Raw genomic sequence first — 17,256 nt, 5'->3', positions numbered from 1 at the left:
TCAGTGACGTCGTCTATCTGTGCGAGATGACGTAATGGATGATTTTTTTAATGGGATAGGGGTCGTATATTATCTCATTTGAAAGAGTGTTCAATTCTCTGTTCAGTAGTATAAACAATAATATAATTATACAGGGTGGCCAAAAAATATTTTTTGAATTAAAGTAATTGACACAAAAAGAAGAATGCATGTAATTTATTTAACTTAAAATACATTTTATTGCTGTTATAAAATAGAAAAAATTATAATTTGGCAAATCAACATTGCTTTTTGCTTAAATTAAATGTTTAAACTATCAAGAGGTAGGTGAAAGTCTGTTTGTGATTTAATTTAAGCGAAAAAAAATGTTTATTTGTTAAATAAACATTTTTTCTATTTTCTGATGTAAAATGCAGTAAAATGTACTTTAGTTACCACAAGGCCCCTATTCCCATTTAAAAAAAATCATCGATTACGTCATCACGCTCTGATGGATGACGTCACGTAGCATGAAATATATCCCAAAAAGTTGCAATATATTAAAAATAAAAATGGACCTATTTCAGCATTTCCTTAAAATCTAATAGGTAACTATTGCCAAATATCGAGGTGGATTCTTTTCTTTGGGCCACCCTGTATAAATTTGTATTCATTGTGAAATCTGGTGAAAATACATTAATTTTTATTTCATTAGAGAGTTTATTTGAATTTTAATTACCCTGCCCGCAAACGCTTAAATTTTGACCATTTTGATTTTTGACCATTTCTTCAGGCCTGTAACTTCTATACGACGTACGTCTGTAACTCCAAATTTTTACTTCTTATTCTACTTGCTAGGAGCTAACATTCAGCCAAATTTCAAAGGTTTTTATCCGTCAGGGATATAAGGGGTCAAACTTTTAGATTTTTCAAAAAATTGCGTTTTCGAGATTTTTTTTTGAAAAAATTTACTCAAGTCTCAAAGCTCAAACTTTTTTTATTTAAAGTATGTACACGTATGTCTTTTCCAGAAAAAAAAATACAAAACATTATCGGCTTGCCTTATGTTGTTAAAAAAATGCTGAAAATGGAATTTTATCAGTTTACCTTTTCAAACTTTCAGGTTCATTTAAGACCTTAAAGGTAGTTTGAAATTAAATAGTGCTATGGACAATTTTTTTACAGCATACTTTTGTAAAAAGTTTGGTTTTTGATTTATTGTTCTAGGACAAACCTCAGTAAAAATATTGGCTAAAGAGCGAAGCCATGTTTTCCGTGAAAATGATCGACACGCTTTAACAAAAATGGCCGCCATCAGCAAACTAAATTTTTTAAAATTAAAATGAATGCAATTTTGTACTCTCTATTAGGTCTGGATCCTGCGTATGAAAAAAAAGGTAATTAATAGCAAGCTGAAAATTTGTTAATAGCTTAAGGGTGTCTAGTCGGATAAACTTTGATATATGGGAACACTGTAATAGGGGCAGTTTTATTTGTGGAACAGGTTAAAAATTTGAAACGGTCTGATCACGGAAACGGCACATTTATTTTGTCCGACAGAACAGACTTAAACTCTCCGAACAGAGATTAAACTTTCATGCAAAAATCAGACTGCTATTTATCGCCTGTCATAATTCCTGTCATTTGACATATTCTACATGTTCTACTCATTAAAACGCCCATTTGGTGATAAACAGCAGTCTGATTTTTGCATGAGACCGTTCCAAATTTTTAACCTTTTCCACAATTAAAACTTCCCCTGTTCCAGTGTTCCCATATATCAAAGTTTGTCCGACTAGACACCCTTAAGCTATTAACAAATTTTCAACTTGCTATTAATCAACTTTTTTTCATACGTGGGATCCATACCTAATAGACTGAAGTAAAAGGCAGAAAAATAAAAAATATTAAAAATAGTCAAGCAACCACCTTTGGACCACTTGACTTTGATTGACTCTATATTTAGTAGTGTATAAAAACCCAACTTAAATAAGATATTAAGTTTTTTTCAACCGATGTTAGTCGGCCACGTGGTCAAAACTTTTCTTCTCTGTATTTAACTTTCAAGCTTATCGAAGTACATATTTTTTGATATTAATGCACTTTTATTTATTTTATTAAATTCATTTATTATTTAAGTTAAATATTATTTATTATATTCATTCATCATTTAGTTAGAAGAAATTATTAGGTCTTTTATTTTTAACTCAACAAGCATTAAATTTTTGCTTCGTTGTATTTGGTTCGCATATTTATTATTCAGCTATATATTTTTCAGTATTCATGCATTTTTATTTATAGTCCAGGGAAATAAGTACCTATTTCTTAAGACTTTGCCAGGTATTTGGTAGACATTTTCTCTTTCTTCTTCTTCTTTAAGTGTCGCCTCCCAATCGGCGGTTGGATATCATCGTCACTATCTCTACTTCGACTACGGTTGCTCTGAATAGTTCTATTCAACTGCGTTTAATGCAGTTCCTACTTTTCAACCATGACACTCTTCTTCCTTTGTATTATCAATTGTAGCATTTCATACCGATGTTCCCTCATTACGTGTCCCAGATATTATAACTTTCTTATTTTTATTGTGTTAATCACTTCGTTCTCTTTGCTCATTTCTCAATACTTCCGTGTTTGTTTTCTTCTGTTTCTATGCTATTTCTAACATTTAAACACCTATGTCAAACAACTGACTGGGACTTCCGCTCTGTTGATGTCGACATCGAGTTTTCTAGATTCATAAAGTTATTGTCTGGTCTGGCATACGAATCCTTTCCTCTTAGGCCCATCAAAACTAAACATCGTAAACCCTGGTCAACTAGAGGTCTACGTATATCTGCAAAGAACATGCGCTCATTATCGTACCTAAAAAAATTCTCGGACAACATATCCTTCCATGATTACGTTAGGTTTTACAAGAAAATTTACCATAAAGCCATAAAGGCCGCCAAGGAAATTTATTACAATGCGAGGCTGGCTAAATCAGGTAATGTTGCTAAGGAAACGTGGTCTATCGTAAATGAACTGAGAGATAAGACTTCTTCTCCTACCACAATCCCGACTTCTCCTGAGACCCTGAACAATTACTTTGTAAATGTGGCAAAAAATTTAACAAATACTATACCTCTTTCTCAGGATCCGATTTCATATCTTTCTCATAGGAATGTAAATAGTTTCTTTTTTACACCCATAGTATTAGGTGAACTACGCTCTACAATAAACGACATTAAAAATAAATTGTCATCTGGGACTGATGGCCTCACTCTTAAAATGTTTTCTGCTGTACCTGATTGCACTTTAAACCATCTTACTACCTTAATAAACAGGTCATTCGAAACTGGAGTTTTTCCAAGCTGCCTTAAGACAGCGATAATTAGTCCTATACACAAAGGAGGCGATAAAGATCTTGCTTCGAATTATCGCCCTATTGCACTCCTGCCCACGTTGTCGAAGATAATTGAAGGTCTGTTAAAAAAAAGAATCTTATATTTTCTGTTGAAATACAAATTGCTTACTCCACATCAATTTGGATTCCTGAGTGACAAATGCACGAATGATGATATGTTCTTCCTTTTCGATCATGTTTACTCCAGTCTAAACAACCATCACTCTACAGCAACAATTTTCTGTGATTTATCTAAAGCATTCGCTTGTGTAAACCATAACATCTTGACTGACAAATTACAGCACTATGGATTTAGGGGAAAGGCTCTTAAATGGCTTAAATCATATCTTAATGAAAGAAGTCAGTTTGTAAGGGTTGACACGAAGACGTTTTCTTGCATGCCATTAGAATGTGGGGTACCTCAGGGTTCAGTTCTAGGCCCTATATTGTTTCTGATATACATAAATGACATCTCTAGTCTGAACATTAAAGGTAAAATATGTCTCTTTGCAGATGATACTAGTATTACTTGGAGTAACACGGATATTATGGATCTTCGCAATACCATAGCTACAGACCTAGTCACCATTAAATCGTGGTGCGATTCGAATCTCCTGTTATTTAACGTTTCTAAAACCAAAGTCCTACCTTACAACAGTATGATGCAAACTTTAGTACTTAATAACAACAGTCTAGAGGTAGTTGAATCGGTGAAGTTTTTAGGGATTATTGTGGATAAGTCTCTAAAATGGAACTTGCACATTGATGCCTTACACAAAAAATTAAGTTCTGCTTGTTTTGCGCTAAGATCAGTTGCTACGGAAATGAATTTGTCAACATCTAGGACCGTTTATTATGCCCTTTTTGAGTCTCATCTTCGATACGCCCTTCCATTCTGTGGTACGTGTTGTGCGACTCAATTTGACTACAAAAGAGAGCTCTTCGTTACTCCCTAAGACTCAATAGCAGAGTTCATTGCCAAGAATTCTTTAAAAAATTTAAAATATTAATTCTTCCTTCTTTGTTTGTTTTTGAATCTGTTTGTTTAATCCGCAAACGTGCATCAGAAGGTCCAGAGAGACCCACTCACAACTATCCCATTAGAAACGTGGAGCATAATCTTTATCTGCCAACCCCACGGTCTGAGCTGGTTAAGTGCTCTATATTATACAATTCGAGAAAAATATACAATCACCTGCTATCTAACATCAAATCTATTGCAGCATTTCCCGCTTTTCGCAAGGCCTTGAAAGCTTATTTGCTGGAGAGAGCTTTTTATACAGTGAATGACTTTTTTTATAAACGATTTGAATTCAGAAAATTTACTTGCAGGATTATTACTTTCGAGTACTTTTGTACATATTTGCAGCGGCATAGAACTTTTGATTTACTTTCCCTTTCCCTTTTCCTCGTTCGCCTTCTTTTTGCTCTGACGTTGTATACATATTGTTTGCAAAATTTTTAATTTTTTAATGTGTACTTAATAACTATTAAATTATATTAATTAGTATAACTCACGCCATTTACTTGGTGTCTGTTTCTGTTTTTGTTTTGTTTGTAGTTTTTTATTATTTTTTGTTTTTCATTGTATTTTTTTATTTTGTATAAGCTTTGTCCACAAATTGGTAAAATTTTTTGACAATAAAGCATACCTTACTTACTATTCTAAGCATCCTACTGTAACACCACATTTCAAACGACTGTAATTATTTATATATTCTTGCTTCCGTGTCCAGCTTTCAAGTCCATATTGTAGTATCGAGGACTCAGAGCTCTTACCCTCAGTTCTTATCTAAGGCCTCATTACAGAGAATGGTTTTCATTTCTAAACGCTTTTCTTTACTTCAATAGTTTGCATCAAATTCTTAGACGGTAATTCGACTCACTTTTCTTCAATGCAAATGAATGAAAATTTGCAGACATATGCATTCGCGGGAACAATACACGAATAGTCAATAAAAATTTTTTGTTTATTAATTGTTTAAATAAAAAACGATTTTAACGGAAAATGCTTAAATTCTCTTGTTTTTTATAATGAAGAAACTTGAAACTTTTACAGATTGTAGCTAATTATATGAAATATACATAATTTTACTTTTTACGTTAATTGTTTACGATATGCTTCATAAATAAAAAATAAAGTTTCAAATTTTTTGCCGATTCCGATTACTTTTCATGTTAGTACATCATATGTTTTATACATATTTTAATAAACATGACGATATATTTTAATGTTTGAAAAGTGTAAGAATAAAAAGTAAAAAATAAAAAAATATGAAAAAAATATTTTTAAGAAATGCTTTTCTTTAGTTACGAGTGACTAAAATTAAAAATATTATAAAAAATCAACCAAAAAGCAAAAATTAAAAAAAATTGAAAAAATCTAACACATTCTATTACTATAACGGATCTACGGAGCTTTACCCCACTAATCAATCACCCTGTATGGATAAATCGATTTTTTTTAAATTTCAAACTATTTTAAAAATGCGACTAATGCAATGATATTTTAAAGTACGTTAATAAATCGATATCTACAAATTGATGATGCCTAAGTGGCATTAGACTACAGATTGAGAGGTCCCTAGTTCGAACCCGTCTGTTGCTTATGTTTTTTTTTATTTTTTTAATAAATAATAATTAAAAGTTGATATACTTATAATTGATATTTTATAAGTTAAATATTATATGTATATGTTATAGTCAAAGCCCGAATTTCAGGCACTCCTAGGTTTGACTAGGCAATCCTCAGGTCTGACTGACGGTCTTAGTCAAAGCCCGAAATAAATTACAGTTTCGGCCTTTGACTAGTCAAACCTAGGAGAGACTAAGCTGGTCAGGCAAAGGTCGAAATTTAATTTTATGAAATCGGGGTTTGACTAGTCAAACCACGATCAGCTATTAAAATGTCGTAATTTGTTAGATTAGGTTTAATGAAACGTAATTTTTAATTTTAATGTTTATTATTTTTATATTGTCGTAATTAAAATAAAAAAAATGTGTTTATTCTTACGTGTTGAGGCATGTTGGCATTTAGAGTTGCACAATATGTTCCACCTTTTACATTTACATAATTTTGAAGAGCATTTCTTATTGCAGTGGCATTTTATATAGTCTTGTCCTCCAAATTTAGAATATTTTGTACTAATTTTCCTTAGAGACAGCTTAACGTCTGGAACATCTTCGAAATTAAAAAAAAATCTATTTGCATTCTCTTATTTGAGTTCTTGAAAAAAGTGTGTTCATTGTTCTGTATTTCGTACCAACTCTATATAAACCGTCAATTGTTTTATCTTGTATGCTACTCAAAATATTTAGAGCATCTTCTTTGGCTCTATCAAAGCTGGGGATAGGTATTGTTACAGTTTTTCCGATCGAAATTGGAGGAATTTCTTTTTTAACTTAATTATCTCATAGACTAAGCCTGGGATGAAGACCTTCGCCTTTTCTTTAATTATTTTAACATTTTCTGTCTGTACACAACGCATGCATGTAACTTTCTTCCAAAATCTTTATAGTACACAACAGGTACCACCTGATTACAAAGTATGCACGTATGTGCATCAGAGCTCTCTTGTAGGCAAATACAACAAACCACGTCTAAAGAAGTAATCTGAATAGTTTGACAATTTACTTCCTCTCCTAGAGACGACAGTCCAGGGGCTTCGTTAGTATTATGGTGATCTTTAGTTTTTTTCTCCGATTGCACAGTCTTCTTTCAGAGTTGACGATGACATTCCCATTCCATCTGTTTGTGCTAAAATAAAATTCATATGCTTAATCAAACCAAATTACGTGTAAATAATAATTAAACTCAGTTCTCTTAACTCAGACGCATTTTGATAGATTCAGAGTAGGAAACGCACTACACAAAATTTCCTACCTCACAATATTAACAGCTCAAATAAAGGAAAGACGATTGAAGGTCTTCATGCCCAGGCTAAAACTATGCAACAATTAAGTAAAAAAAAATTCCTCCAATTTCTATCGGAAAAACTGTAACAATACCTATCCCCAGCTTTGATAGAGCCAAAGGGGATGATCGAAATAGTTTGGGTATTATACAAGATCAAACAATTGACGGTATATATCGAGTTGGTACTAAATATGGAACAATAAACGCACTTTTTTCAAGAACTCAAATAAGAGAATGCAAAAAGAATTTTCTTAATTTTGAAGATGTTTCAGATGTTAAGCTGTCTCTAAGAGAAATTAGTACAAACGATTCTATATTTGGAGGACAAAGCTTTTTAAAATGCCACTGCAATAAGAAATGCTCTTCAAAATTATGTAAGTGTAAAAGGTGTAAAGTATTGTGCAACTCTTAATGCCAAAATGCCTCAACATGCGAGAATAAACACTAATTTTTTTATTTTAATTACGACAATATAAAAATAATAAACATTACAATTAAAAAATGACGTTCTATTAAACCCTATGTAACAAATTACGACATTTTAATAGCTAATCGGGGTTTGACTAGTCAAACCCCGATTTCATAAAATTAAATTTCGACCTTTGCCTGACCAGCTTAGTCTCTCCTAGGTTTGACTAGTCAAAGGCCGAAACTGTAATTTATTTCGGGCTTTTACTAAGACCGTCAGTCAGACCTGAGGATTGCCTAGTCAAACCTAGGAGTGCCTGAAATTCGGGCTTTGACTATAACATATATACCATTTTAAACAACCGTGGTATTATAAAAAGAACTTTTTTATACTAGTGTAATTTTTGGAATTATAATTTTAACAGTTAATACACCTACTAAAAATTCATATTTTATTCTTTCGAAACATGTTGTGGCCTATATATAACAAAACCGTGTTATTATAAAAAGTACTTTTTTATTATAGTGTAATTTTTGTAATTTTAAGCATTTTATATCGTCAAATTATTTTATATTCTCTCCTATAAATAATAAAAACGTTTTATTATAAAAAAAGTTCTTTTTTATTAAAGTGTAATTATTTAATTCAATTTTCCATTTCCAAAAGTTGTTTTCCGGTTATAGCGCATCTATCCATAATTCGAAAAAACGTCTCGAATAAAAGTTACTTATTTTTACGTAAGGAATCCAAATCTGTAATAAAAAATGAGGGCTCCTATTTAAGATTTTAAAGTGATTCCGCCTTTGGGTTCTCGTTCGCCAAGCCTATCTATTCTGCCAGTCTTCTTCAGATATATTTTTTGCTGACATTGCTTTTGAATTACCTTGCATCCATGTTCTTGGTGGTCGTCCTCGTTTTCTTTTCTCTGGTGGTACCCATTCTAATATTTTTTTTTGGTAATCTTTCTTCCCCCATACGTCTAACATGTCAGTGCCATATTATTGTTTTTCGGTGTCTTCTATAATTGATCTTTTTATTTTCATTTGTTTCCTTATGTCTTTATTTCTCACATGTTCTAATCTAGACTTTCCCGCTGCTTTTCTTCAAAAATCCATTTCAACTGCCAATAGTTTACCTTTAAGGTTTTGTGATAACTGTCACACTTATGAGCCATATACGATTACTGGTTTCAATACGGTATTATATATTATTTTTTTCGTTTCTGGTCTTATATTTTTTTGCCATAATACTGAATACAATGCACCTATGCTTTTTCTCATGAGGATCTTTCAGTGCGTCACAGTTTTACGATTTCTTTCTAACGCATTAAATTGCATGTAACAGAAAAAAACGCACGTTTACGAATTATACAATATCATCATCATCATCATCATCATCATCATTCTCTTTGCCTTATCCCTATGCGGGGTCGGCTTCGCTAATTGCATTTCTCCATACAATTATATCTTGGGCCATATCAATGTTAATCCCCTTTACCAACATGTCCTGCCTTATCGTCTCCCCCCAGGTCTTCTTTGGTCTTCCTCTCCTATTCCTTCCAGGAATCTGCACTTCAGCTATTCTTCGTATTGGTTGATTAACTTCTCGACGTTGAACATGACCAAACCACCTTAACCTATGCTCTCTCATTTTGGCATTAATTGGTGCCATATTTAGACTTCCCCTAATATACTCATTTCTAATTTTATCCTTTTTTGTCACCCCACTCATCCATCTAAGCATTCTCATTTCCGCCACATGCATTCGTTGTTCCTCTTTCTTTTTCACTGCCCAACATTCAGTTCCATAGCCGGTCTTATGGCTGTTTTATAGAATTTTCCCTTCAGCTTCATTGGAATTTTTCTGTCACACAACACACCACACGCTTCTTTCCACTTCATCCATCCAGACCTAATTCTACTGCATGCATCTCCATCTATTTCTCCATTACTCTGTAATACCGATCCTAGGTACTTAAAACTATTGCTTTTCACAATCATTTAACCATCCAAAGATACCATTTTATTTGTAGTAGCTCCATCTTTAAATGAACATTCCAAATACTCTGTTTTTGTCCTACCAAGTTTTAAACCTTTTTCCTCCAGAGATTGTTTCCACTGTTCCAGTTTTTGTTCTAAGTCTCTTTCACTATTTCCTACTAACACGACATCATCAGCATACATTAAGCACCATGGAATGTTACCCTGTAGTTTCGCTGTTATCTGGTCCAAAACTAATGAGAATAAATACGGACTAAGCACAGAGCCTTGGTGTAATCCTACTTTCACATGAAATTCTCTATCCCACACCTGTCCTAACACTAGTCGTTACTCCCTCATACATATCCCTCACAATCTTTACATATTCACCAGGGACTCCTTTCTTATTGAGTGCCCACCACAGAATCTCTCGAGGAACTCTATCATATGCTTTCTCAAGATCAATTAATACCATATGAGAGTTTGTTTCTTTACTCCTGTATTTTTCCATCAACTGCCTTATAATGAAAATTGCATCTGTTATTGATCTACCCTGCATAAAGCCAAATTGATTCTCGGATATTTCGGTCTCTTCACGTATCCGTCTATCAATTACTCTTTCCCATATTTTCATGGTGTGGCTAAGCAATTTTATAGCCCTGTAGTTTGTACATGTTTTTGTAAACAAGTACCAGTATACTGCTTCTCCATTCGTCTGGCTTTATATAATTATTATATCTGCCATTATATAATAGATCTACGAATATAATCTGTACAATTTATAAGTCTATACAAATCAAAGAAAATACCATTTTATAAATGCAATAAATACAATTGATTTGATTTTATGCCAAGTTGCAAATAAAATGTGAAAACTGTCAGATTTAACTAAAATGTCATGTCACTAAAATGTATATTATAACGGACTTACCTTTTTTTCTATCATTTGTGACGCACTGAAAAATGCTCATGAAAAGAAGCATATAACTTGTTTCCCTTAGGCTATTCTGTATTTTATGGCTTCGTCATTCAAGTATTTAAGTTAAATAATATAAAAATTGTTTAAGGTGAGAAACGATGAAGTCTGCGGTACTTGTTTTAGCGGTGATAGCAGCCACTAGAGCCAATGTATTTGATAGCATAGCTGATCTAACCAAGATGACTGGTAACGCTGGTACTAAAGTTTTTGAAGCCCTAGAAAAAGTCGGGGAGAGTACACTAGCAGTAGCTATACCGGAAAGAGCGGATAGTCGAAAAGTTCAACGAAAAACAATAGAGGAACTAGTCGAAAAGGAAGGGTATGCAGTGGAAAGTCATAACGTCATTACTGAAGACGGCTATATTCTAACTCTCTACAGGTAACATATGTTTTATTATACTTACTTAATCAGTAGACCCATTGATATCTTTCGGTGTTGGGCCATTTATTCAATCTTAATCGGTCCTCTTCTAAGGTGGCGGGACTTGCGCCTAACTCTTAATGAACTTTCTCCATTTTTTCCTATTGGTGGCCATTTGTGTTGCTTCTTGCCAAGTTTTCCCCTTACTTCGTTAATGGGTCGTCCTCTTCTCTTCTTCCCTATTGGTTTTGCTTCCTACACACTCTTTTCACTTATCTGTTATTTTCCAGTATCTGTTCTTACTCAAATGCCAATCGTTCTTCTGAGCTAATTTATCTCTGCTGCTTCAATTCTACATCTTTTATAATATTTTTCTAAATGATATGTACGTCAATCAATGAGAAGAAAAACAGGATATTACCTCCGAATTCTATCCTACTGCATGAGTTTTAATGAAATTTTGGGAATAGCCTGTACTTATCACATAATTCAAAATCTACCATATTATACCGATGTGCGCTTTTATCTCGGGGGTGGTTCCCACCCCTCCTCGGGGATGGAAAATTGTTTGGTCAACATAATCAGGGAAGTGGCTAGCGAACCTAATTGTAAACAAAAACTGTTCTAAATTTCTTTTTGAAAACTTTATATTTTTGAGTTACTCGTGGTTGAAAATTTGTCATTTTCATTTAAAAATGACACAGTTTCGGACGGTTTTTTGCGAATACCTTAAAAATTATGCATCTGGAAAACTATATATAACATTTTTGTTGCTTATGAAAAATCAAAGAGAATCGTGTTTTCATAAATCTTCTAGTTATAATACAAAAAGAGATATGTTAGGTGAAAAGAGATTTTTTTGTGCAAGCTCAAATCGGTGTATTTAACTTAAAATAACAGATCAATGATCGATTTTAGGGGTATAATAATAACCAATATCTTTTGTAGTGCTTGAGAAATCCTTTAAAACGAGCAGTGTTAAATGTCGATTATATTCAAACTAAGCGAGATATGGTTAAAAAAAATTATGACTAATTTATTTTAAGATAAAATGCAAATATATTTAACCCCTCATCCACCAGAAAAGAATTTAAAGGCATCGGTTTCCTTTTACAATATAATTTATTATAGTGTTATTTCGGTGTTCAAAAAGTTGGACAGGTTTAAAATAAAGGGTTTTTGAAAAAAATAAGATCAAATTATAGAGCGTATTTTTAAAAATCTTCCTTTTTCTCCATGTAACTTGAACATGATGAGCAATACAGTAATGGAAAAAAACACAAAACTTTTATCTGAAAAACCCTACATTCTTGAATTGTATCTTTTTCTCTTATATCTTATCATTTTCGAATTACATGGACAAAAAGGAAGATTTTTAAGAAAATTTAAAAATGCGCTCTATAATTTTATCTTAATTTGTTCAAAAACCAATCATTTTAAACCCGTCCAGCTTTTTGAATATAGAAATGACACTATAATAAAAGGTATTGTAGAAGGAAACCGATGCATTTAAATTGTGGTGGATCAGAGGTTAAATATACTTCTCATTTTTCCTTAAAATACATATTAGCCGACACGTAACAGTTTTAAAGGTCTTTTCAAGCACTACAAAAGATATTCGAAGCATTATACCCCTAAAATCCACCATTTCTCTGGTACTGTAAGTTGTATAATATACCGACTTGAGCTTGCACAAAAAACGTCTCTTTTCACCTACAATATCTCTTTTAGTATTATAACTAGAACATTTACGAAGAAACGAATCTCTTTGATTTTTCACAAGCTACAGAAATATTTTATATAGTTCTTTTCGTTAGATGCATAGTTTTTAGGGTATTCGCAAAAAACCGTCCAAAAAGTTGTCATTTTTCAATGAAACTTTTCAACTCCGAATAACTCAAAAAATATTGAGTTTTTAAAAAAAATTATACAACAGTTTTTGCTTAGAATTAGGTTCTCATAACCACGGAGGTGGTTATTTTGACAAAAAATTTTCCACACTGGAGAAGGGGTGAATGCAGATGATAAAGGCTTGATCGATAATTTTTTCCTTCTATATTCGCATCTTATTCTGTATCTGACGGTTGATTGAGTTACAAACGTCTTCTCGTATTGGTCCATTCAGTGGCGTAGCTAGCCCCGCAGGGGCCCCGTATCAAACTTTGTCCCGGGACCATTTTCCACGACTGATGTAGGATAGTGTTAAAAAAATGTTAGACAAAGCAGAAAAGCTTGTATTGAACAAAATATTTATTAAGTATAGTTATAGAATATAAAAATAATTACAAATTTAAATGCTCCTACAAGCCAATAATATATTACCCAAATAATTTAAAAATTAACTTTTCTCGCCTCTTATTCGGCAAACTTATTTATTAAAGCATCCATAGCTGAAGATGAACGACAAATCTGATAGTCGTTCCAGTCTATAGAAGTCCAGAAATAGTTTTAATCAATTTTAATTTTGAAAAACTTCTTTCAGGTATGTCAGTAGTTACCGGAAGGGTTAAAAACAGAAAACATGCTGTTATTACCTCCGGAAAACTGGATGCACGGTTATTATATTTTACCATTAGTAATTCTGTAAATTCTTTAACACATTGAATTTTCTGAATTTTTGTTTGTACCTAAGCAGATTTTTAAAGCAGGAAACTGTTCATAAAGATAAAATTGTACTTGCTCTTATATAATTTTATTTGGAAATGACATAAATTTCTCAGCTTCTAATATTCAAATGTATTATGTACTTAAGTCACAGAGACTTTGAAATCTTTGTTTGGTGTGAGAAATCAACATATTTAAACAACAATAATAATATTGAACCTGAGGTACGATTCCGGGCCTGAAATCCTCTTATCTTTTGATAACTCAGCAAAAATAGCTTTTTAACTTTTCGTCTTTTTGCCCCATTAAAATAACCCCCACTGTTTTGCTAGGTTTTTAGAGTCGTTTATCAAATCATCAAATAAATTTTGATTTCTTCGATTTTTGAGTTTATCAAATTATGAAATGAATTTTGGTGTCTGTAAATCATTGTTTTTATTCTGTAGAGCTTTAGAAACAGGGTTGATTATTTCAAACAATGATGAAAAAAGACCACAATCACTATAAAATCCTTATTTTCCAAAAGAGTAATTATATTTTTACAAGCATCACATTCGTCTTTTTAGTGGAAATTAAATTTATTTCAAATACAAACAAAGTTTTCATTATCAGTAATTTTTTTATAGCCGATAAAGCATCGTACCTTGAAGACCATCTAGTGCTAGTGAAACATACCTTCGCGAGAGTAATTTTATATTTTTCCGATTTATCGTTACTTAACATTGACCAGAGTTTTAAAATATTAGCAAAAAGTTTATACGTTTTCCAAATTATTATCCAAAAAAAATTGACACTTCAAAAACGCGTGCTTCATCATTTAAAATTAAATTTAATACATGTGCCACACAACGAATGTAATCTGCATTTGGGGAAAGTTTTTTTATAAGTGTTTTAAATCCCCAATGTTCACCCTACATAACGTATGCAGCATCGTGACCCTGCCCTCTTCATTTAGATAAAACAATTCCATATTCCGTCACACTATTCAAAATAAGAGTTTTAAGTCCTTCTGCACTGAAATCAGCTACTGATATGAACCCCAAAAAAGATTCACAGGTTTTGATTTTTTTGGGTACGTACTCATTGTTTTCTACTATTTATTGACACGTATCCAAAAACTACAGAAGGTTGGTCAGTTTTTGACAAGTTTTGAGTTGTAACCAAAATAATCGCCATAAATGAAGCTTTTTGAAGTTTTGAAACAATTGTTTGAATGGCGGGGCTTAAATAATTTATCTTACTTAATATTTATTCGGCTTTAAAATAAGTTCTTTTAAAATAAAATCATAATTTAGTACTAAACCAAAGATAAATAAATAGGTATACATAAATATAATTTATAGATAAAGAATTGATTACACGTCATTTCCGGTATCCTAACAAAGAAATATTCAAAACTAAAGCGATTACAAAAATTGCAATTTTGCATTATACAGTTCCTCACGCACAGCCAGTGGTGAATGAACAATGAAACTTAGCTTAAACAAAGACACTCTGTTCTTACGGTATAGCCGGGGTGGCTAATAGATATACATAATACATAAATATAGTTTATATATAGATAAAAAATATCTTAATACTCGAAATTACCGATAACAATACACAGCACTGTCGAAATAATGCACACTGCTTCAAAACGACCTAATAATAAAATTGTTGAATATTTTGTTCAATTTTTTTAAAGGAAATTTTTGTTTTAACATGGTGGGGCCCCTGCATGCCGGGGCCCCGTATAATTGATACAGTTGATACGGCGGTAGCTACGCCTCTGGGTCCATTACCAAAGTCTACTTTGAATTAAAAAAACTTTTTGATTTTTAGAATTCCTCGTTGGAAAATTGGTCGAAAACAAACAAAAGTGGTATTACTGCAACATGGAATTTTGGCGAGTTGTACAGACTGGATCTTGTTCGGCAAAAAGCGCGGCCTTGCTTTTATCCTTGCTGATCGAGGATTTGATGTTTGGCTAGCAAATTCCAGAGGCAACTATTATTCAAGGAAACATATTATACTCAATCCTGACGAAGATGCAGAATTTTGGGCTTTCAGTTGGCATGAAATTGGCGTGTATGATATCCCTGCTATGATTGATTATATTCTGTTAGTAACTGGAGAGAAACAGATTTACCATGTGGGACACTCTCAAGGTAAATATAAACATATCATTTAACCACAATAAACTGGTCAATAATTTTTTTATACTATTGCGTGTACCATAGTATGCGCTGTACTGCTGATTCTAAAAATATTTTAATTTTTTGTTATACTTTAGACACGAGGGTGAATTTTTACATTCCCTGGCGCATGCGCACACCGACAGTATGGTATTAGTCGCTACATCTTTTAGGTTATGTAGCGCAAATAAGGTGTGCGTGAAATGAATATTTTATTAAGTAGTGTTTTTAGTAAATATATTTATTATATTGCAAATTGTAGAAGCCTCGGAGGTGTAACCAGAGAAGGTTCCCATTGTTTTCATTCTGGTGGGATGTAGAATAACATTATGTTGTTTTTTATGCCATTAGAGTGAAAACTTAGTCTTTTCGTTAGCAGTTGCCGCTAGGGCATCTATGCCATTTCGTTCGTTGCAATCCGGAACTGCACGCTGGGGTTTGTTTTGGTTGGATCAGGGAGAGCAGCATAATATGTGCCTCCTGATGAGAGACTAATGAGTTTCGAAACCGGTAGAGGTGCTTGATGCACCCTCTGATTGGACTAGAATATGGTTCGGCTGTATTTTCGTTTTGCAACGAAATTGAAAATGGTTATTCATTTTTGATTTACATTTACTCTGATTAGAGTACAAAGGGAACCATTATCGTTGGAACTCTACCGCGCTGAGCAGATGGGACGTGAATTGTAAATTGTAGAATTCCCTCATCTTCCTTAGTCTCAGCATCCGTATGGCTTGCAAATTGTAGAAGCCTCGGAGGTGTAACCAGAGAAGGTTCCCATTGTTTTCATTCTGGTGGGATGTAGAATAACTTTATGTTGTTTTATATGCCATTAGAGTGAAAACTTAGTCTTTATGTTAGCAGTTGCCGCTAGGGCATCTATGCCATTTCGTTCGTTGCAATCCGGAACTGCACGCTGGGGTTTGTTTTGGTTGGATCAGGGAGAGCAGCATATGTGCCTCCTGATGAGAGACTAATAAGTTTCGAAACCGGTAGAGGTGTTTGATGCACTCTGTGATTGGACTAGAATATGATTCGGCTGTATTTTCGTTTTGCAACGAAATTGAAAATGGTTATTCATTTTTGATTTACATTTACTCTGATTAGAGTACAAAGGGAACCATTCTCGTTGGAACTTTACCGCGTTGAGCAGATGGGACGTGAATTGTAAATTGTAGAATTCCCTCATCTTCCTTAGTCTCAGCATCCGTATGGCTTGCAAATTGTAGAAGCCTCGAAGGTGTAACCAGAGAAGGTTCCCATTGTTTTCATTCTGGTGGGATCTAGAATAGCATTATGCTGTTTTATATGCCGCTAGAGTGAAAACTTAGTCTTTTTGTTAGCAGTTGCCCCTAGGGCATCTATGCTATTTCGTTCGTTGCAATCTGGGACTGCACACTGGGGTTTGTTTTGGTTGGATCAGGGAGAGCAGCATATGTCCCTCCTGATGAGAGACTAATAAGTTTCGAAACCGGTACAGGTGCTTGATGC

General features: G+C 33.2%; 1 protein-coding gene across 3 annotated transcripts in view; it reads left to right on the top strand.

Moving 5' to 3' along the window:
• Positions 1 to 17,256, top strand: part of LOC126889763 (lipase 3-like) — a 175,025-nt gene that overhangs the window by 50,893 nt on the left and 106,876 nt on the right. The window contains exons 2-3 of one of the 3 annotated variants that reach the window (XM_050658341.1): positions 10,715 to 11,005; positions 15,413 to 15,738. The exons of the other annotated variants lie outside the window; for them this stretch is intronic. Of the exons in view, the coding sequence (XP_050514298.1) occupies positions 10,725 to 11,005; positions 15,413 to 15,738 (607 nt within the window). The 5' untranslated portion in view covers positions 10,715 to 10,724. The remainder of the gene's footprint in view (positions 1 to 10,714; positions 11,006 to 15,412; positions 15,739 to 17,256) is intronic. 3 annotated transcript variants of the gene reach the window in all.

Source organism: Diabrotica virgifera, chromosome 8 (genome assembly GCF_917563875.1).
Source record: "Diabrotica virgifera virgifera chromosome 8, PGI_DIABVI_V3a".
In the NCBI taxonomy this organism is placed as follows: Eukaryota; Metazoa; Arthropoda; class Insecta; order Coleoptera; family Chrysomelidae; genus Diabrotica; species Diabrotica virgifera.
This window is presented reverse-complemented; position numbering and strand designations above follow the sequence as displayed.